General features: G+C 37.3%; 1 protein-coding gene and 1 pseudogene across 1 annotated transcript in view; one reads left to right on the plus strand and one right to left on the minus strand.

The window, feature by feature from the left end:
• LOC136279212 (uncharacterized) overlaps window positions 1–21,738 on the plus strand; it is a 360,360-nt pseudogene that overhangs the window by 37,498 nt on the left and 301,124 nt on the right.
• Window positions 2,026–21,738, minus strand: part of LOC131786922 (rabphilin-3A) — a 25,267-nt gene continuing 5,554 nt past the window's right edge. The window contains exons 3-17 of the mRNA XM_066162347.1: window positions 13,033–13,159; window positions 12,215–12,301; window positions 11,289–11,378; window positions 10,640–10,730; window positions 9,535–9,843; window positions 8,570–8,785; window positions 7,314–7,390; window positions 7,111–7,185; window positions 6,595–6,704; window positions 6,150–6,276; window positions 5,973–5,987; window positions 5,145–5,287; window positions 4,943–5,024; window positions 4,527–4,623; window positions 2,026–3,912 (exon numbers count right to left, since the gene is read on the minus strand). Of these exons, the coding sequence (XP_066018444.1) occupies window positions 3,782–3,912; window positions 4,527–4,623; window positions 4,943–5,024; window positions 5,145–5,287; window positions 5,973–5,987; window positions 6,150–6,276; window positions 6,595–6,704; window positions 7,111–7,185; window positions 7,314–7,390; window positions 8,570–8,785; window positions 9,535–9,843; window positions 10,640–10,730; window positions 11,289–11,378; window positions 12,215–12,301; window positions 13,033–13,159 (1,777 nt within the window). The 3' untranslated portion in view covers window positions 2,026–3,781. The remainder of the gene's footprint in view (window positions 3,913–4,526; window positions 4,624–4,942; window positions 5,025–5,144; window positions 5,288–5,972; window positions 5,988–6,149; window positions 6,277–6,594; window positions 6,705–7,110; window positions 7,186–7,313; window positions 7,391–8,569; window positions 8,786–9,534; window positions 9,844–10,639; window positions 10,731–11,288; window positions 11,379–12,214; window positions 12,302–13,032; window positions 13,160–21,738) is intronic.

Raw genomic sequence — 21,738 nt, forward strand, 5'->3', positions numbered from 1 at the left:
TTGGTAAATAATTATTTAATTTGAAGTATTATTGTGTGTCTCACGATGTTTTACTACAGATCGTCGGACAAACGAAGAAAAACATTCACGACACCGTGAGACAAACAATCATTCTTCAAATAGAAAGTGTATTCACCACGATTACAAACCACCACCTTTAATCATACTACATTAACTTTCACAGGATGTAAAAATCAGCTTAGCTTTAGACTAGATCAGGCTATAATGCATTTGAGCACAGGCAGAAGGATGTTTATTTCCTTCATAGAAATTACCACAATGATTGACAGTGGCATAAAACAAACATGTAAGAGTTCGAACCTCAGAGTTCGTTTGCTTTTTTCAAGCTATAGTTAATTAGAGATCATAGACAGATTCTCAGACAAAAATATGGCTCAGAGGAGTATGGAAATCATTTTCCACAGGAAGAGGTCTAAAGAAAAGAAGAAACGAAGTAAAGTAAAAAGGAAAGAAACATCAAAAAGTGTGGCCGAAGAAGACTCTGCCATTCTGGATTACGAGGAGATACCCAGCCATTGGTGAGTGAAAGTTTCCTAGACTATGTAATTAACCATTAAACAAGGAAAATTAAGAAGCCAATCTGCAAAATCTACTTCAAGGCAGTTTGCACAATCCTAACCACAGAATAAAAAACTATTGCAAGCTGTAATAGTAAATACAAATCGCAGCAGACAACTCATAGATAGAATGTATAGATCATAACAATCTGACACTTGATACTTGCAGGGAAAGATCTCAGGTCAAGAAGAGAAAAAGGAAACTAAGAAAGGAAAGAAAACAAGCACAACAAACATCCCCAAGCGTGGCTGAGAAAAACCCTGCTATCGCAAATAAAAATCCATCAAATGTTCCCTACGGCTTAAACTGTGATAAACTATAATGTTAAATTAATTAAAGCACAACTTCTTGTTTGCATACTTTTGTTTGCCAGCACTATTTTTATGCGAAACATCACCACTGTAGTTTGGAAAGGATCAAGAAAGCGGAGACTTTTCAAACGTTTGTTTAAAAATACACACGAAAAGACTGAATGAAGTATAACCTACTGCTGTAATTCTTTTCAAAAAAGAGACAAAAAGTACGTCTTAAATACGGACGTATTATTTAAGATTTAGCATTCTGAATAAAATTGAATTCTTAGAAGATCTGTTCCAAACAATCTCTGTTTTTTATACATTTGTGGTTATTACGTGGGCTAAACATACTCTTTAGGCCGCCTTATGCCGTGATTCCTATAACAAACTGGCCAGTTTGGTTGGATGATGCACTTTGCCTGGTTTAGTGGGAAAATGTATTGTAATAATTTTGGTTGAACCAGACTGAACCACTTGTCGCTCTAATGAATGCACATTTGATCTTCTAATCGAGTCAAGTGGATTTAAAAACGCGTTTTCGAACAGTACACTGCAATAACATTTCAGAGAACATATTTCGTTGACTTAAGCTAATAAGACAACAGCCCTTTTTTAATGTTCCGTCACCTTTGTGGGCCCGAAGTCTTATTTTTAGACCTAAAAGAAAGGAGTAGAAGTACAGGTCTCAGCTCAAAAACCAGTTAGTTCTGTTTCGCGCTTGGATTTATGTAGGCAAGACATGTCAACCTAACTACTATGAGCGCAGAGTGCAACTCTTGAAAGAGAGTTCCCCGTTAGAGAGGTGGAAGGAAACAGAGCGACTAAGTCGTATCACCAACTCCTCTCAAGCGAAGGATACGTGCTCAATGACGTCCATCGCCTTGAGTTTTAGCGATTTGTCGCCACCAAGGCAGTAGGCTTGCTAAGTCGCCCCAAGTTGCGTCGCCCCGAAGCAGGAGTGCGTTGCCCCCCTCTCGAAGTTGCGTCGCCGCCAACTTTTGACCTAAGTTTGATAAAACCGGCTTTTAAACGTATTTTGACATAAATTTTACAGGTTGGAGATTCACCGGCTCGGTTATCAAAATGAAGCAACCTAGCGACTTAGATTCAGGACTACCACAACAAACACAACCCGGGCGACTCTTGCTTTTTTATTTTCATTCCCTGTTATATGATCTTATATAGCTAACGGCTTTACATATATTAAGTTAATACCTAAGATTACATTTTAAAATTTCCAATACACTATCGTTGCACAACCTTTCAATTATTGTTAACAATCCATGCAACTGTTTTTCTTTAACATTGTCAGAGGGAATATAAAAAGCTTTTATCAAAAATTCGTCGCTCTCTCAGCTAACTGTTTAGCCCGCGGTATATATCGGACAATTTATTTCTATAAATTGACAAAATTGTTCGTTGTTATCATTTCCTTAATTGTGTCTGTCAGTCTCCTCAGTAATGAGACAACTGACAATTGACATTGAAAGGTGTATGAAAACGAAAATGTATATTTTTTCCTAAATAATTGGCATACATATGGAGTAACATAAACAAAAGGCATTTTTATTTTTAGTTGAAAATAACGAAAATTACTGACATGACAAAAAATAAATTTGTCCTCCATGCCCTCAACTCCTTCCCCCTGCACTCTCAACCCCCCCCCCTCACCCCCGAGTAAGGGACCTGCTACTATTCATCACCTACGGAGGGGGGTGAGGGTCGGAGGATTTGGGGGTATCACGTGGATTTTAAGGGGGAGGGAGAGGCGGGACAAGTCGTCGCTGACAGAGTGTAAAGGGTGACCGTAGAAATTTGACTGCCAGTAAAAGGGGGGGGTGTCAGAATATTACAGAGCCTCGGGGGGGGGGGGGAAGGGAAACAGGTAAATTTAAATTAAATTTCTCCGACCCCTTACCGTCCCTCCTCCCAGGTGATAACAAATGGTCTTTAAGGAGAATCCAAATGTGAGCTTAACGCATGAAATTATTTATACCTTGAATACCTCTGAAACTAGGAACATCAAGACCTTGTTAAACTCACTGGCCAATTCAGAATAAAGTCTTCAGTATATCTCAGCTAAGCTGGGAATCCTTCCTAATCAGGAAAGCTTCCGATCCAAGTTGAGTGTCTCCGCCTCATTCCGGAGTATGATTCTATTTGGAAGCAATGACCTATTGCTTGTTGTTTTTGTTTGTTTGTTTTGTGGCATTCTGTGTTTTACCTGAAAAATGTTCTAATTCGACCGCTATTAACAAAAATAAATAACAATTTTAATTCGTCTGTCTAGCCCATCCAATTCTCGGAAGGAGACAAACTTTTTTTGTGCACAGAGAGTTTACTGTATTAAACGGATTTGCCTTGACAGTTTTATCAGTTCAGAAGTAAAACGCCTTTTGTTGTCTGAAAGTTTCTATAAATTGATGAAAATTCCGCAATAGTTCAGGAATTGACTATTCCAGCAAGTCATTAAGCAATTCTCAAATGAGTGTTGAAAGGAATCTGAGATTGCTAGGTTTGCTCTTCTTTCCTGTGTGATTGGTTCGGAAAACTTGCTCCACTTTCTCAACCAATCAGATGCAAAACTAAAACCAATCACGACTTGGTCACTCGTATTTTCGCGCGCTTCACTCGAACAGGTCGTTATGAATTTGAGTTCTTATCGGCTCCTGGAGATATCTTCCTTTCATTTCATTGGTGATTATTTTGGTTTTGCTTTCACAACACTCAATCGAAAACAGCACTATGGGCAGGCATCGTTAGCTTTAACTCCTGGTCTCTGCACTGTCCATTGCTTAGTGATGGTTATTATACGAGAAGTGATTAGTATTGGGTGAACCGCTGTGACATTGAGTAACACAACAACGAGACTTCTTCGAATATTTACTATAACTAAGCCCAAAATATTATTCCTGTTCGTGATTGGTTAGTTTTTCCAGCGTGTGCCAATAAGTGTGTGCTTGGTTTGGGTTTTTCAGCATGGCGTACCAGTGCATCAATGCACTTCCGGTCGAGTTGATATCCATCACAACTCCACCTAGGAAAGACATACTATTGTTTAATACTTCCTAAGGTACCTAAGTTTTCATGAAGGGGACCTGTCTTAGCGCAATTCTAGTAAGAGTGTCGAAGGAAATTTGGGATTGCAGTGGTTTAGCTTCACTGCGCCATTTGATTGCTCTAGATAACTCGCGCCACCTTCTCATCTAATCAGATGCCACACTAACCCAATCGAGTTTTGATCACTCGCACTATCTAGCACTTGAGGCCGGCTTCCTGAACTTACTTCGTATACCATGGGCTCCCTGTGAAAGTTACCTTTGTCCCAACTGGCTGCTCTGATTACTTTGGGTTTTTGTTTTAAAGATAATCAGTCAAGAAGCTTTGTTTACTTTTCACGGATGTATTAAACTAATTTTCACAGATTTCTCTCCTTGACATAATTGGGAAGGGTGTAGCATCCTAGAATTCAAAACCAAATCAGGAATATTTCTCATCTCTTTATGCCACAGGGGAAGAGGGTAAGTGTTACCCACAATGCTTTACCATCTCATGAGTCTGTAAGGTAACTCCATGTAAGCGACTCTAAATCATCCTGATGCAGCGCAAATGTCACTATGTAAACGGTACAGAAAACCTATGGTCTCTTACCAATAAAATCGTTACTTTTTCCAACATCATGATCCCAAACTGTTAATTCTAAACTTTTCTTCGCGAGGTCACTGTGCGCGATATCATAAACAAATTCCTGTTGGGACAAACCATAATACACAAAGATGCCATTTTATCAACTAAATCGATCATTTAAATCGTCGTTAGCCCTTTTTTAAGACGAAGGGCTGAAGCTCGAAACATCGGCTTTAGAAATTCTCTAAGGTGGCCAACTTACTTTATTGAGTCAGTTGATAAAACCAAATTAACTTGTTATACTCTCCCACCGACGCATCGCCATAGTTTCTTTAGAAACTTACTCCCTTTATGATATAAAACTGACTGAGAGAACTTCGTTACTCGTTAAGATAAATGGTGGTAGGAGGCTTTAGCAAAAGGTAGCTGATAATTCTTACCTCGTTATATTCAGGATTTAGCGTCTTTCTCTTTACACTCGTTCTTCTTTTGGATTTTTTGTTTATATCAGGTTTAAGGTAACTGGAAAGATTATAGGAAAAAATCAAAACCAAGAAACAGAAATGGTAAATAGCAACATTGTACATAAAGCCTGATATGACGTGGTATACAGAAAAAACACAGTGATTTATTGACACTCACCACTTGACATACGGATCTGAATAACCATTAGCGTCCTTGGCTGCCAGACCAGCGCAGCGAATCACACCCACTATAAGTTGATTCTTTTGTGATTTGAACTTCAATGACAGTTGAAGACGTCCAAGATCAGGTTCTGGAGATTCCTGTATAGATTATCAACCTTTCAGTAGGTATAATGTTATCGGGGAAAGAAATGCACAGTGCGCACACTTCTTTCCTCTGTTCCCTATTGTCTGGTTAAGGACACTTCTGCATCCAGTTTCGGGAATATGAATATGTCGTTTTTGAAAATGACCATGCAGAAAGGACAATATATCAGAATTTAAACAGGGTGCATCTCAACGAGGAAAAAAGAAGGGCCTACCACACAGCGCACTCTGCCTCTGTACTCCATTACTCTGTCACGAACATCCATCGAAGTCCATTCTTAAATCGCCTTTAAGGAGAATCTCATTCCCGTATTCCCCGTTTTCCAAACTCAAAAGGGTTGTTTGACAAGAGAAAAAAAGGGTCCGACGATCCCTTGGGCACCTCGCCCCACTCCCCTAAATCTCCCCATACAAAACAATCCATCACCTGTGTTCTCTTCCATTGGCCAATTACTGCACAATGAAACCTTTCTTTCACAACACTTCCATTCAAACGACTCACACTTTGGTAACGACCTTACAAAATGCAACCTTCGTATCTACACAGATACATCTAAGAGGACAAAACCTTTTCCATTCAAGGCCCTTCTCGATGAACTATCACAATTTGAAGGAGATGCAAGGGCTTTACGAGCAAGGAAATGTAATTGTTCACCACGGCAAAAAATGATGTACTTACCCGTCCTTCTTCAATCTTTTCCAAGATACACATATTTTATGATTGCACCAGTGATCCAAAGAGACAGAGACATGAAAAAAAAACAATGTGATCCCAGATCATTTCATGTCTAAAACAAGAACACGACAACCTACATTTAAAAAAATGGGAATATATAACGACACTATCTATACTTACAGAACCTCTAGAGACTAGTGACCTTTTCAAAGACTGAGATGGTTTACTGTGAAAAATCTTTAGAGCCACACAAGTCTCTCCAATGAAATTATTGCGACCAAGTTTGTCTTCGTCCAAAACCTGAAGTCTGTGAAAAGGAAAAAATGCAACGAAATGTTTCATGATAGGAATGACTGCCAATATAGTCAATACTCTTGTATTAATTTTAGGCACACTGGCAAATAAATTCTGAGACCCTAAGAGAGACTAGCATGTAATATCTTCTCACAGCATCACCCCTGAATCAAACTTTAAGGTCACAATAATAAAGGAAATGATCACCGCCTAAAGAAGCCCTTGATTGTTAAACAAATTCTCTTTGAACCGCATCTTACGAAATGTGCAGAGAACAGTGGGGAGAATTTGCATACTGATGTTAGGGTGTAAAGGGTCTAGTGATATCTACCTGAGAGACTTCTTTGATATATCATCATCTGTGATCCCATGATATACCAATACTTCATCAAATTTCGGATTCAGGGTCTTGTACTTGGTGCGAGTCCTTAATTTGTTACTCTGGGAATGAGATGAAGAAGAAAAACCAGATAGAAAGCTAACATCTATTCGTTTATATTAAAAACCACCAATTAGCCATTATAAATCTGGTGATTCTTGCAAAACAAGGAAAATCAGACAACAGAGCAGTTTTCAATGAAGTGTCGAAAGTAATACAGCACTCTTTGCAAATGATTTTGCTTTACTTTGCTCTGTGATTGGTCACTTTCTTAACCAATCAGTTTTAAAACTTGAACCAATAATCAATTGATTCATCACATGTCAAAACTGATTTTTTAAAAAAAGGAAGAAAAAATGGTTTTACAATTACGATACCTAGTGCTACTCGATAGGGCTTCTCAATACTTTTTTCGTTGTTTGAATTAGGTTACAGCAGTCAATACTACAACAATTTTAGCAGGTTTACCTTACTAGCACCAGGAAGAAGGTGAATTTTAACATAAGGATCAGATGTTCCACTAGAATCCATGGCTTTCAGGCTCTGCAAATAACAACTATCATCAGCATTACCTTGAAAATTATCCCTGCATAAATACTACCCAGAGGAGACATGTCCATACAAAGCTATATGGTTTTTGGCTGACTGTGTAGTTCAAATGTAACACTCACCTTGGCACAAACAACTGTCACCTGAAGCTGACTGTGTTGTTTGTTATAATGGACATCAAATTCCAATGTTCCTAATCCTAACAAATTAATAAAAAAAAAAACATAAAGCATTGGTTACAACCCTCTATAAGACAGATTACTATTCTCACAGATTAGAAGTTCAAACCAATGAGTTACTTTCAATTGAGGACAGCAACATTTCAACTTCCATTCCTCATCAAGAAAAGTAGCCAAAAGAGCAAGCATAATTTTGGCAAACAAGTGCACAGTGTTTTCTTAGCAAAAATTATGGCGCCGTCTTTGATTATAGTGACAGCAGAAGGCTGGGGAGAGAAAGAAATTTGTGCCAAGGGGGTCAGCGACAGTAAAAAATTAGCAAAAGGGTGGGGATGGGGGAGTGAGTCCATTGATTGCACATCCATTATGGGGTGCATTACCAACAATAATAATTTTAAAATAACAAACAACAGATCAAATTTAGTGGTGGATATCCATTGCATGGTTCATCTCATCCACTGATGGCATGATGGATTGGAATTTGGAAATGTGGTCATTGTGGAGGGGGGGGGGGTTGACAACTGGAAAACCCAAAGTAACACCCCTGGGGTGAGGAAGAAATACAGATTAGGTCAGGGAACTGAAACTGAAAAATTATTCAAAAACTAATTCATGCAAGATCCCCCCTTTAACATGACACATGCACCATAATCTATAAACCCCAGTGTGATGCAAAGAAAGGTGAGGAAATGGAAATAATGTAAACAGTAGTTATATATTAATAGGCACAATTATACACACATTTTTATTGGTTCTCAATAATGATCCATCCATGCATAGATAATGTCATCATTGAAAGATTTTTTGCTTCATTATTATGTACCATATTTATTCTATTAAATACTGCCATGTTTATAAAATTTTGCATGATTCAAGTGCAGCATTTATTCTAGGCAACAGTATTTATTTACAACAACAACAACAAGGCCACAGTGTTTATTCAAGGTGGCGTTTAATCAAATAAACAAGGTAAAACAATTAGATATCATGTTGCCATGTGTCTGTTCAGTGGTAGATCACAGAAGATGTCAAAATGTGGTAGGAACATCAGTGACATACTGCACCACTATTAAGTTCTTATCATCTTTTAACATCATCTGTCATCTATTACTGAACAGACGCACAGCAACACAAAATCTTTTGGTTCACCAGAACAATGCACAGGCACAGTGCACCTGGGATGTCTATTGGGCACTCACCAGCATCACCAACATCCTTGCTCACAGAAGCCTCTGATTCTTTGAAGGTTCTCACCAGTTCATCAATGTCTTCCTCTTCTGTGTCCTGCTTTCTCACCAGTTTCTTCACCCTTGCATCAACTTCATCTCTCAAATCAGTTACGTGACCTCTTCCAATAAAACTACCACTTTTTTCCCTTTTAGGAGATTCTGGCTCAGTATGACTGCTATCTGGAGCTAAACAAAAAGAACAAATTCAAGAAAAACTCTTTTGTTGCATTTCAAAGCCATTACTACCATTAGTAGTGTTAATCAATTAAGGCAGAAACATGTGCAATTACAAGCTATATTCAAGAGACATAAAGTAAACATTACAATGTCATACTGAGTAAAACTCATATCAGCTAAGCAGTTCCTTTCAAAACCTTCAACCCTTTCAACCCTGAGAGAGGCCAGCATCTAATTTCTTGTTACAGTAATCCTGCTGAATTATTCATTAAAATCATGGGAATAAATAAAATGATTGCCAACCTAGGAAGCTTTGGTTGTAAAATGAATTATCCAAGTCAGCACCAAAGAAAATGAATAGAGAACAGTATATAAAATACTCACTAAAATAATCTTGAGGCATAAGGTATTAAACTGAACAACATTACCACCTAAAATTTGCAACTACATGGGAGAATCTGTTCTCTGGTTTTGTTACCTTTTGGCATCTTTCATGTATATTGAACTACAAAAACACATCATTAACCCTTTCACTCCCAGAATCTATTTGTGTTTCTCCTTAAAATGACTGCCATACAATTCCTATGACGTTAGTTCTGAGAATCTGTTATTGGATCAACTAAGAATCCCCTAATTGATATTTCTCTTTATTCTTATCACTTGTCTGCTTGATATTGTATGGATATTGTGAGGAGAAATTCTATCTTGGTCACCCATAGGAGTTAAAGGTTAACTAGGCACTCTGTATTATAACTTACTGAGCTTTCCATTGGCCTGATGCAACGGGCTTGTGTTTGGTGATCTACGAGGCTGTTCATCTTGTGACATTGCAAGAGTCCTCTTACGGAAGGGAGGAGGAGTGTCTATATTTTCTAAGATGGCACTACCAGGCATTGAAAGTTCTGTTGACTTTCGTCTTGTATAGGGCATTGTCTCCTCAGAAGTGGATGACCTGCCTCTTGAAGATTTACGTGTGCTTGAACTGTCAAACAACATTTCATCTGAGGAACTGCTGGATTCCTCATCCTCCGAGTGACTCTCTTCTCTAATACCACCATCCAGATAGTCTACAAATTCAAAAGTAAGAAAAATTAGCTGTTAACAATTTCCTTACAAAGAGAGGGAAAAAAAAGGAGCCATGTAGCAGGTTTAATAAACATGAAGCAAAGTAAGGGTGTTGTTTCTTCTCATGGATAGTGTGCCTGCCTATTACAGGTACAGCCTGGGTAATAATGCTATTGGTTCACTTCTCTTCCTTTTTTTCTCCCAGCCTTAATTCAATTTGGGATGTTTACTGCAATCAAGTATAGTAGACTCCTCTCATAACATTTTGTCAATGAGTTTCCTCAGCTTGTTATAGATATAAAGGTGGTAAGTTTCTAAATAAACTAACATGTGGTGCTGCATTGGTGGGAGAGAATGAAAAGATAATTTGCTTTTATCAACTGATAAAGCAAATTGGCCACTATAAACAATTTCTGAGCTGACATTTTAAGCATTCATCCTTTGTCCTTTGTCAGAGCGAATGATGAGGAACATAGAGCTCTGAAGCTCTGGTGAAGGGGTTAACACTCTGAATAATAATTAATACTCTTTACAATGGCCAATTTATATTATCCATTCAGTTGATAAAACCAAGTCATATTGTTAAACGTAGTACCCATTTATACACCTGGGTGGAAAAAGGCACCATAAGATTCAATTCTTTCGCCCCAATGAGGGTTTAAACCCAGACCTTTCAATCTAGAGTCCAGCGGTACCAACCTTGTGGCTACTATATCCAACTTTTACAAGGAGAAAGAGAGATTGAGTGTATGCATTAAATGGAAGCTGAAAAATATTCACAAAGTAAACATTCATTACCTTTAGATTTTGAATAACTTGTCCATGATTGGTTGTATTTATTTGATTGTGGGAAAAAAATTTGGTCTGAGCTATTGGAAGATGTTGTGTCCTGTAAATCATTAAAAACTCACATTTAAGAAAAATTCAATGTGTGATGCATTAAGACACCTACAAATAATAATTTCTATAAAAAGCTGAATGAAAAACACTTTTATGATTGGTTCTTACCTCTAATCTTTTGGAGGACAGACACATTAATGACATTATCAATAACAATATTTCATTTCTTTTTTGCAAAATAATAGATTCTATGTCGCCATGGGCCTGTTAAGTCATAGATCACAGATGACGTCAAAATGTGGTATTAGAACATTTAAGTTGGTAACACACTTGCCTGCACCTTGTGTGCCACTTTTTGTTCACACTAAATTTTGATATCATTTGTGATATATAACTGAACAGATGCACAGCAACAAGAACTTATTGGATAAAGAGGGACAGGTGACAAAATACTTATTTCAAATATAATTTTTATTTTGTCACATGAGAATCAAATTCATGTCTCCAACCTGTTTGGAATTTTCTCTTTTTACATTACACTCTCTTTTGCTGAACAATTCATCAATGTTATGACAATCCTTCCTCTACTAGAAATTTCAAAACTCACAGTTCTGTTAGAGGAAGTACGTCTTCCTGTAGCTGGATATGTATATTTGGGTATAGCTTTGAAAAACCATGCACCGGTTCTTTTCCAGAGCTGTAGAAAGAGAAAATATCCATACTACATTACACTTGAATGAACCAGAACAGAAATAAGAAATAAAGGGCAAGTAGTAACTGCTATTATGATACTTACCTTAACCCTTTGACCCTTAAGAGTCGACTGACATCTAATTTCTCCTTACAATATCACCCCATAATCACACATTAATGTCAGGAGAAAAAGGAAATGATCACCAACTAAAGAAGGTCTAGATTGTAACACAAATTCTCCTTTTCGTCACCTTAGGACGCGTTTAGAGGACAGTATAGAGAATATTTAACCCTTTGACTCCCATGAGTGACCAAGACAGAATTTCTCCTTACAACATCAATTCGATATCAACCAGATAAGTAATGAGAATAAAGAAAAATATCAATTTGGGGATAATTAGTTGATCTAATATTAAATTCTTGGAACTAATATTATAAGAATTGTATGGTTGACAATAAGGAGAATTACAAATTTGATCTGGGAGTTACAGGGTTAACACACTGATATTCAGGTGTAAAGGGTTTATTCAGGGAGAGCTTTCAGTTACCCTGGCATTACGACATCTCAATATGGCAGATTCAAACCTCTCTAAGGGGAACTCCCACATAAAAGTGACATATCATGGCTCTGGAAAAAATCTGATCCAGGATAGCTTAAAGAAATCCAGATCATCTTGCCTGGTGGATATTAATTTTTTTTTTTTTTTTCAATTTTAATTTTAAATTCCAGCTCTTCTCTTTCCAAAGATTCACAGAGCATCCTCTCTCAGTTTACAGTATTCAGTAATCCTTGGCTAGGGAAAGTTTCACAGTCATGTGACCCAGTAATTGTAAATTTACCTCTCTGTGTTCACTGCATAACATGCACAGCCAAATGTTATCACCATCACTGTCTTGAGTCCTCAAACCACACTTTTCACAAACATACTGAAAATAAGACTTGGTTTAAGAAATAAATTGTAAAATGCAACCAGTTCTCATTATCTGTGAAAGCCAGTTAACAGCCTTATAAGACCATACAAAATCAAAAATTTTTTTTTCTTTTTTCAGTTTCCATGAATCTACATCAGCCCGAGCCAACAACCTTTGTCTCAAGGAAACAGATATCCATACTATAGCAATTAGCTGTGAGATAAGGGTACTTGGTGATTTCCTCAAGAAGACCTTCTGACTTCAAACTCTAACACCCTACAGTCACAAGAAAGAATACTTTTGTTCTTAGTTTTGGCAGAACTTCCACCCAATCAATGCAATTCCTAAACAGCGCTCCAAGCTGCTATCATATCAGCTTCTATAGTGAGAAGAAACAAACTCTGGCAATTAAATTGCTAGCCACATTTGCCACTTAGCAACCTGTTTTTGGCCACCAAGTAGCAACTTAAAATGTATTTAATACTGATGCTCTAAATTAAAAGCAAGATAAGCTTAATTTAGAAAACATCTAGGATGGTAAAAATGGATTATTTTCAAATGCAAATGCATCTATCACAAATTCTATGAGCTCTAATCTGACTTTCTTTACATCTTTGGTGAGAATAACAAAGAGAAGGAATTTTGCATTCAATTTATAATAAAACTTAGCATCAAGAGTCACATTAAAAATTAAAAATTAAAAAATTTTTTAAAGTTGTGCCAATATATTATTTTTTTATTTATACCTTATCACAGACATCACATCTCTTTGAAATAACTTTAAGTGAGAATTTGGAACCACAAAGAAGACAGGTCTCTTTTCCATCTCCGAGAGCATTGTTGTGCATGTTTTCCAACTTCTCCACAAGACGCCTTTGAAAAAGAAAAACACACTAGTTCAAAAAGACTGATTTAGTCACTGGTATAAGACTTTTTATGTGGCTGTAATGGATTAATAGTAACACTAATATAAACAAAAATATTAATAACAATAACAATTATCATAAGAGTTACTATGATGATGATAAAATTGCTAACCTTCACCTTTTAACTCCCAAGATCTCATCAGTAATTCTCCTTACTATTTGCCATACAGTTCTTGTGATGCTAGTTTGGAAAATTTGGTATTGGATCAACTTATAATCCCCTAATTGATATTTTTCTTTATTTTCATCGCTTGTCTGCTTTATATTGTATTGATATTGTATTGATATTGTAAGGAGAATTTCTGTCTTGGTCATTCATGGGAGTTAAAGGGTTAAATACTTAAAACACTTAAAACAAGTACACTTGTCTTGATAACCCTCAGCTAACTTCTTGTTGCAGTACCCAATTTTTCCTCTTTAACCCTCAACCCTCAGAGGTGATACAGATTAACTTGTAGCTTCTCATTACAATTACAGTATAATATCTTGCATACAGGTTGTGAGAACAAAAAATATCTAGATTTTATTAAAATATTTTAGAATTTAGTAAGTAGCTCATAATCATGCTAAAAGTTAAAAGTAATTTGAAAGTCAGTCTTGACCTAGAGATGAACTAAAGCTGTGAGCTGTGAAATTTTATAAAAAGTATTTCAAATACTTCTAAGATATGATTCACATCAACAGTCAGATATCCTAAAAAAACTATTAAGACTAAAACAAAAACAGGAACACTAATAGTGCATACTTGGCATACATGTACAATACCAAAGTAATTCTATCTAGTGGGATAAAAAATGTAAAAAAAAAATTTTTTTTTGAAATAAAAATATAACAAGGTTAAAAACCTCCCTAGGGAGTCGTAGACTCCTACCAGTCAATTGTTAATCTTTTTTTTCAGACTTTCTGTAACCACAGACAAATTTGTAAAATCACATCCTTCTTTTTCGCAAGCTTTAAAATTAAAGTAAAATTCCAAATTCTAAAATTTTCTCATCGAAATTTGATGTTACTGATTGGGATGCCTTCGGTTACACAAAAGCATTTGCATGCATAATCGAGTAAAAATTTGACCACAACCAGTATAAAGGTTTCTTCAATTTGGCAAATTATTCCCAACAATTAAACAAAATCCAGCTTTTATTTCAAGAGTGTGTGTTTTGATAAATAGTTTTCAAAAATTTTTGATACCATGGCAAATACATGTATATAATTGCTATTTTAAGATTTTACACTATTCTGTGAGTGACTGTGTGCATTATTGTCAATTGTACACAGCAACTAATAATTCTCATGAAAGATACTTAGGTGGAAATGGTAAAATTCAAAATTGTATAGTTTATTAAAAGGAAATGTTGGCCCTTGGGGGAGCAGAAAAGATTTTGTACCATCCATCTTGTTTAATTTCGAGACTGCTTGATGCATAGTGTTTTGTTCTAAAAGATTTAGGCAATCAGCATTGTGTCAACCTTGTAAAAATTCCTCTCCAACCCTTTCATAAGATTTAAACAAGGACTGTGAAAAAAGTCTGGATCAGCCGGTGTGTGAGTTAAAGCAGCCTTAGTTTTGCTTTTAAGGCCGACAAAAAAAAAACCTTGAGATAAAAATTATTTACAATAAACATTGCCAGATCATCCCTGATTACTAAGCCTTTCTAAGTATTTTTTTTTTTTGAAAAGGAAAATATAAATTTAAACTTAATTCAAGTCTGATATTGAAATTTGAAAAATGGTGTTTACTCTATCAGAATTCTGGCGAATTTCAATTGTCCTTTGATTAGCTTATCCGACCAAGGTGGACAGTAAAAAGTCCAATCCACGTCTGCGAACAGAAACTTTGTCATAAAATCCAATCCATCTTCTCTTTAATTCCATCTGACATTTTGATTTCAAGTGTTTAACCGAAAAAAAATTTTACCACAATAAAATGCTTGGACAGGGCATGACGTGCAACAGATACATTATTCACCACAACGAAATGGAACGTTTTTTCAGCGAAAAAGAAAACAAATTATGCTCATTGTAAAAACATCAAGGAATGCAAAATCACGGCCGACAAAGCGTTAAATTTTAATGCAGAATATATGTTACATTTTCTCCCTGTCTATATACACAAAGAAATCTCATTCTTCCTGATCCCTAATGATTATTTTTAGAATGATATAAACTACTTACCCGATACGTTCTTCTTCTGCCATGGCGAATTCTGTACGCTCGTTCCAGAACATTTATGATGATCTATGGTTCGTTTTCCGTGATATCCGATTTTTTCTACCTGTTTTTATCGCGGGTGTACTTGAGTGTGAACAGACCATCCTGAATTCAACCAAATAAAGGCAAAAAGAAAATATTCGGTCGATATAGTACATAATAGTTTGTGAATCTAACAGATTGTTAACTGATATCGGAAAAGAACGTAGTCAACATAGAGCTTATTAAACTATATTGTAGCGAAAAGTTAGGATTTAAAAAGATTGCGCCTGATCGGAGCGCTGCACAGTGACAGATCTATCATTGAGAGTGGACAATATAATAACTAACAATAAATTTCCAAAGACTTAGGCCATCTGGTGAGAGTTTTCTTGAAGAATTTTTTTAAGACTTTCGTAGGGCGGAAGCACATAGTATTTGCCTGGCCAAAGCGAGAGGCAAAAACTCAAAGTAAATGGCTGGCGACCCAACTGACACAATCTCCAAAACCAAAGCAGTAGCAGTAGGCACAGCAGAATGCGAGCAACGTGACCGAAAACCAGGTGTTTGCGGCGAAACAAGTTTGAATTTATTTCAGCAACCGGAAACACCAGAGATGATTCGCTGCTCTGTTATATTCCCTGTGCGTGAGTTGATAAACAAGTACTGAGTAAAGTAGATTTCTCCTAAGGGCTAATGAAGTACTGTTCCGGTTTAAGAGGACTGATTTAGGTACGGGTATAAACAAAAATTTACTCACTTCGCCCTTAAAGATAATTGTCGATCGTTGGGGCAGACCACTCGTTGATCTTCTTCACTAGCAAATTCTACCATTTCTTGCCATTCAATCGAAGGATCAGTTGAGCAAATGTAGCGTCACGCGGGAAATCGCGTCCCCAAAGTTTTTCCCTTTTCATTTTCCGTTTTTTACCGTGAACGATAGGAGTCAAATGAGCAACACACTTCTTTCGTAAATCCCTGAGCAAATTGCCTCAGTGGAAAGATGAACCACAAAAAGACATTGATCCGTTCGGTAGAACTGCTTCTAACCATCAAATACGGGGAAAAATTCACACTCTCCAATGAAGTAGTAATTTAAAAATAATTCTGTACAGTCCGAACGTTGTTTTCCATGACTCCCTGTACCACGTGATAAAACATCTGTGAATAGTTATTACAAGAATAATTTAATTAATGATTAAGAGACATTCCAAACAATGAATTCAACATGGCTGCGTTGGTGTTTATCAAAAGCAAAATGCAAAACTAAGATTAATTTGCTTTCCCTGGGCTGGTGGAGGAGCGACGGCGTTCTATGCCAACTGGGGTAAACAGTTTGCAAGCGAACGTAGAAGGTTTGATTTATAAATTTTGGAGAATGCTCATTTTCACTAAGAGCGATATGGAGTCGTGGATAAAAATGATTAAGAAGATTCGATTTTAAGTCTTGCGTTGCTATCATTGGTTGATTAAAGATCGATCATGTTACAGTTTTTTAAACTATTTAAGAGTTGCTAAATAAAATTAAAGAGCGGTGAAAGTGTAGTGCCGGTGGCTGATGATTTACGAGGAGTTTTCAGGTTGAATTGACATCCTTCAAAGCCTTCTGAAAGAGCCTTATTTTTCGGACACAGTGCCTTGAATATTCAGATACTTAATATTACATTGGTTTGAAAAAAATGATTTTTGTCGTTGTAATTAAAATCTGGAGTAATATTTACAACATTTAACAATAGTAAAGTCTATCATGCCTCAATCATTGTTTATAAAATTTGCAACATTCAGAAAAAGGTGAGATCGGACAATAGGCCTCGAATCACATGTTAACAATTTACGCCTAAACCATATTCTCCACTACTCTTCTGACTAAGCATTTGCACTGGTGCTGACAATGAGAATTTGTTGAATAATCAAAACAGTTATTAGATTGGCAATCATTTCCTTTAGTCTTATGCGTCATGAATGATTCATAAGTATTATACTATAAGGAGAAATGGGATGGTGGGCACACTCAAAGTTTAAAAGAGTTCATCAACCACCTTGATCTAGAATTTAATCATGTTACACTGTTTGATCCTGAATTTTCAACTTAATGTCACACAGTGCATGGAGTTTGTTTGCCTGGTAGAGAGAGTAGGTTCAAGGGCTCTTTTCATTACTTATGACTGGGAATCATTGTTAAGTGATTTCGGTGAGGATGTTCTGGAGATTTTAAAAGGAAAGCCATTTGCATTTTTGGGGTCACAGGTTTGTGAAAAACACTTAACCTGTTCATAACCAAAGAAAATGAATATCAAAGCAATCTTGACAGTAATGAATAATACCAGTACTGGAGTAGTACTGTAGTGAAAATTAGACCTGAACAAAAATTTCAGACCTGTATGGGATTTGAACCCACTTGACCTCAGCATTAACCCAGTGCATCCCAGTGCAATGCTATACCAAACTCTACTGTACCATTTTCTATTTTTAGAATTACGGTCTAGAAAGCAGCAAGCGTATTAATTGACCCTTGCCTAACAACCTGTCATTTGTTTCTAGTCTGGCGAGCCAGATGGGTGCTTTGAAGCAGCAAAGTACATGAAACTGTACTACAACTCGCAGCAAGTTCACTTGCTAATATCATCAGCAACTGCAACCCAGGTCAGTAAAAAAATAGTTTTGAAGACTCATGAACAACATAATTGTTAAGTTTTGACTGTAGTGCATGTTAATTTTAACCCCTGGAGTTACCAGTTCTCTAGATTGAAAGAAGTCTTCTTGCCACAGTTTGTCCTTGGTTGGTATCATAAAGGGTTCGTTCCATGGCTTTATGTTGGTCATATGGATTTTGGACCCTTTAAAATTTTTGCGTTAAATCTTGGTCAAGTATTAATTTAGGTTTTTAGTTCTCAACCCTCAGGTTTTGGGATTGAAAAAAAAGTGTAGTGTTTCTTGAAAGATGACTATTTTCTAGCAACATATAATTATGAAGTTTAGGAGATGACTAGGAAAGGCAGCAACTCATACACAGGGAGAGGGGAAAAAGAAACTTCTTTAATTCATCAGAGGGTTTTTAAGAATCAGGGTAAATACAGTATTTTGATTGGAAATGTGACGTCCATTTTGGTCTGAAACATCATGAATTTGAAAAAATAAAACTGTATTGAGAGGGATCTTCCATGCACTGGAAGGAAAGGAGTACCATGTGCCCTTTTTCCTGACAAAAATTAGGAATTTGGTACAAAAGTCGAGATGCCTAGTTCTTTGAAATTACTCAATATGCTCTCTTAAAACTATGCACCTTATATTCTGGTAAATCTCTCTAAATGTGTCCATGTCATAGAGGCATTGATTCCTCTATGAAAACTAGAAAGAAGGTATACCTAACCATGTTCCGTGAACAAAACCATGGTACCTCTTTGCCCTAATATTTGTTTAATGATATCTATCCCCCCTCGAAACATAGTGCTCATGTTTTCCTGTTCCCTAATACCCCTGAGAGGCACCCTTGAACTAACATTATCACAATTAAAAAAATGCATGGGCATGTTCATTAAGTCCCAACATCCTTGCACTTCAAAGGAAAATATGTTTCAAAGGGCCGGGCAAATTCATAAGTTTGTGGTTTAAAGATCAAATGAGGTAGTTTACCATGACTTTTCTTTAATCCATTCTTCTCAAACTTTCACCTTTAGGTGGCAAAAAGAACACTAGGCGTTTCAATACAAACTGATGATGATTGGATTAAAAAAATCAGCAGCTGGGGAGGAACACCAAAAGTATTGACAGAGAGCAAAAGACCATGATGAAGATAGCTGCGCGTTGTGTTAAAGAGCTGATCTCACGCTGCTGCAGAAACTACAGGTGACACGGATAAGTCCATCCTAACCACCACTCTGTAATGACCTGTGAGGAGTATTATCATTTAAGATCAGTATCAGTACCCATTACCCAACCCCCCCAACACGTTACAGGGCCGACGATGCTCATGGCGCAGCATATAAAATTACTTCAGAACAACATAACAGCTCTCGCCCTCTTTTCAAATCGTGTCATCAGAATGTGTGCTGGACGATAGTATAAGTGATAGGAATTTTTTTTTCAACAGCTCCGGCCTGTGTTCATTGATCAAGAAGCGGATATATAAAATTGGGGGGGGGAAATTCTAGTGGCCCCATTCAAAGCGCTCTTTTGACTCTGTTTGTATGTTTTACTTAAATATTCAGGCAGTTACTTAGAATGAGTATAAAAGAGATGAAACACCGTCTTTCAGCCTTTGTCTCTGCACAGAGCCTCTTTTTTTGTTCGTCCGGTGTTAAGGTTGTCCTTGTGTGTTAAATTATATAGCATACGTAACAGGCGATTTTCGCTCCCCCGTTACAAAAAATGGCCGAGAGCGGGAAAAGAGCAAAAGAGCCAAAAAAGGACAGCAACACAAGCCAAAGAAATCAACATTGATATCTTCAGTACCGTTCTTTAAGAATGTTTCTTGATTCGAAGATTGTTATCTCTAGATTTGAAGAGAGGGCCAATGGTATGTCGTCCTTGATTGTCCTCTGAATTGTTTTGACGGATCGGATGATCTTAACGATCAAGATGGTAACGGGTGTGGTTGTTTTCACTAATGTACCTTATCCCCCGGGTAGTATGTAATGAAGTTTTTTTTTTTGTTTTTTGTTTTTTGACGGCAGCAGGAACATCGGTTGGTTTTAGTTAAACTTGTGCGTAAATAGCGCCTCGTGGCCTTTAGATATTTTTCCCAAGAACGGCTAATTGAACGATTTCGGTGCAATGTCTGGCACTTTAATGGGCAACAAAGCTTGCTTTAACTTGGATTATTGTCAGTTTAGTTTGTTTCTTGGTAAGTGAACTTGGACAAAGGCCATTTAAGTCTTCGTAAACGAGCGAAATTCAAGGACGCAAGAAACTGTACTGTTCCGAAAATGATCCTGGAACCCACAGTTATCTTGGAACACAAATGATGCAAGCGGAGGGCTACAAATGATCCTGTTAAAAGAGTGTGGAAAGGCAAAGGTACCGATCGAGAATTGTTCTGGAGCATGTTTCCTGATCTGAATATTAAGGAAAGCGGCCCAAAGGGGTTCCCAGGGGGGAAGTGAGCCCTCATTATATGTCACGTCTCAAAATCAGGTTCACGCTCGTAAGCAATTTATGTAAAAAGGACGTTCAAGTTTTCTCTCCCTTTTCTAAAGGGTGGGCGGAAACTTACATCGGGGTCTTGCAAAAGGGGACACGTTCTGCCTGGAGGGAACTTTTACTTCATGGAAGGAGGCAATGAACTGTCTCTCACAAACCATATTGCGGGACGCCTTGCGATTACCTTACACTCCAGGTCCTTCGATTGAATCATGCGCTGATCCTGGAATTTAGCCAGATTTGGCCGGATTGATAGGGCCGGGTAAAGCGAAACCCACACGGGCTAAGATTTTCGTCACCTTATAGAGGAGGGGTGCTAAGATCTAAGCTCTAGAACTTTGGAAGTACATCATACATGCTAGACATGGGGCACATCACGGAGAACTGAGAAGACTGAGACTGAAAGCTGGAAACATCCCAGCGTAGAATTTTTTCCACGTTTGATGTGTCGTGTTGCCTTGATCACTTAGAAGATGAAACGATTATTTTATTTTAAATAACGGGGGGTAAGTTTCTAGAAGCGTGTGGTGAGCGTCGGTGAGGAGAGTATAACAGGAGTAATTAAGCATTATCAACTGAGCTGATAAGTTACATGTAAATTGGCCACCGTAAAGAGTTAAAAAAGTGACGTTTCGAGCGTTAGCCCTTCGAGTATCGCTCTGGACGAAGGGCTGCGCTCGAAACGTCAAGCTGTCAAAATAACATTTTTTTCAAGAGTTCTGAAGAATACCGGGAGTGTGCGAAGAACGTCAGATTATGAAGTAGGGTTGTTTAGTGTCAATACCGAGTTTTAATTGCCGGAGCCTATAGTAAATGGTTGTAATCAACTATGTTCCTTTTTCTAACGAGAAAAGAGCTTAAAAGGAATTATCGCGTGATACTGCAATATCGATTTGGATCGATAATTGCGCTGCCATATTTCCATTCCAAAAATATTCCCAAAAGGTCGCTGGAATCGTTTCGACCCCTGAGCTAATTTTGCATACGGAAAACTCGCGCGCGCGATGACCCAGGGTCGGCTCTAATTGTTATCGCGTTTTAAACATTACAAGACAGGTTGTGTGACTTATTGCCATGGGACGCCTCGAAACTACGACAAATGGTGAACAGTCAGACAAAAGAATACAAAAAAAATGCCAACACCGAGTAAGAAATCAGTGTCGATAAACACATCCGAGAGACTATGCGAAACCGAAAAAGA

Source organism: Pocillopora verrucosa, chromosome 2 (assembly GCF_036669915.1).
Source record: "Pocillopora verrucosa isolate sample1 chromosome 2, ASM3666991v2, whole genome shotgun sequence".
NCBI classification, from domain to species: domain Eukaryota; kingdom Metazoa; phylum Cnidaria; class Anthozoa; order Scleractinia; family Pocilloporidae; genus Pocillopora; species Pocillopora verrucosa.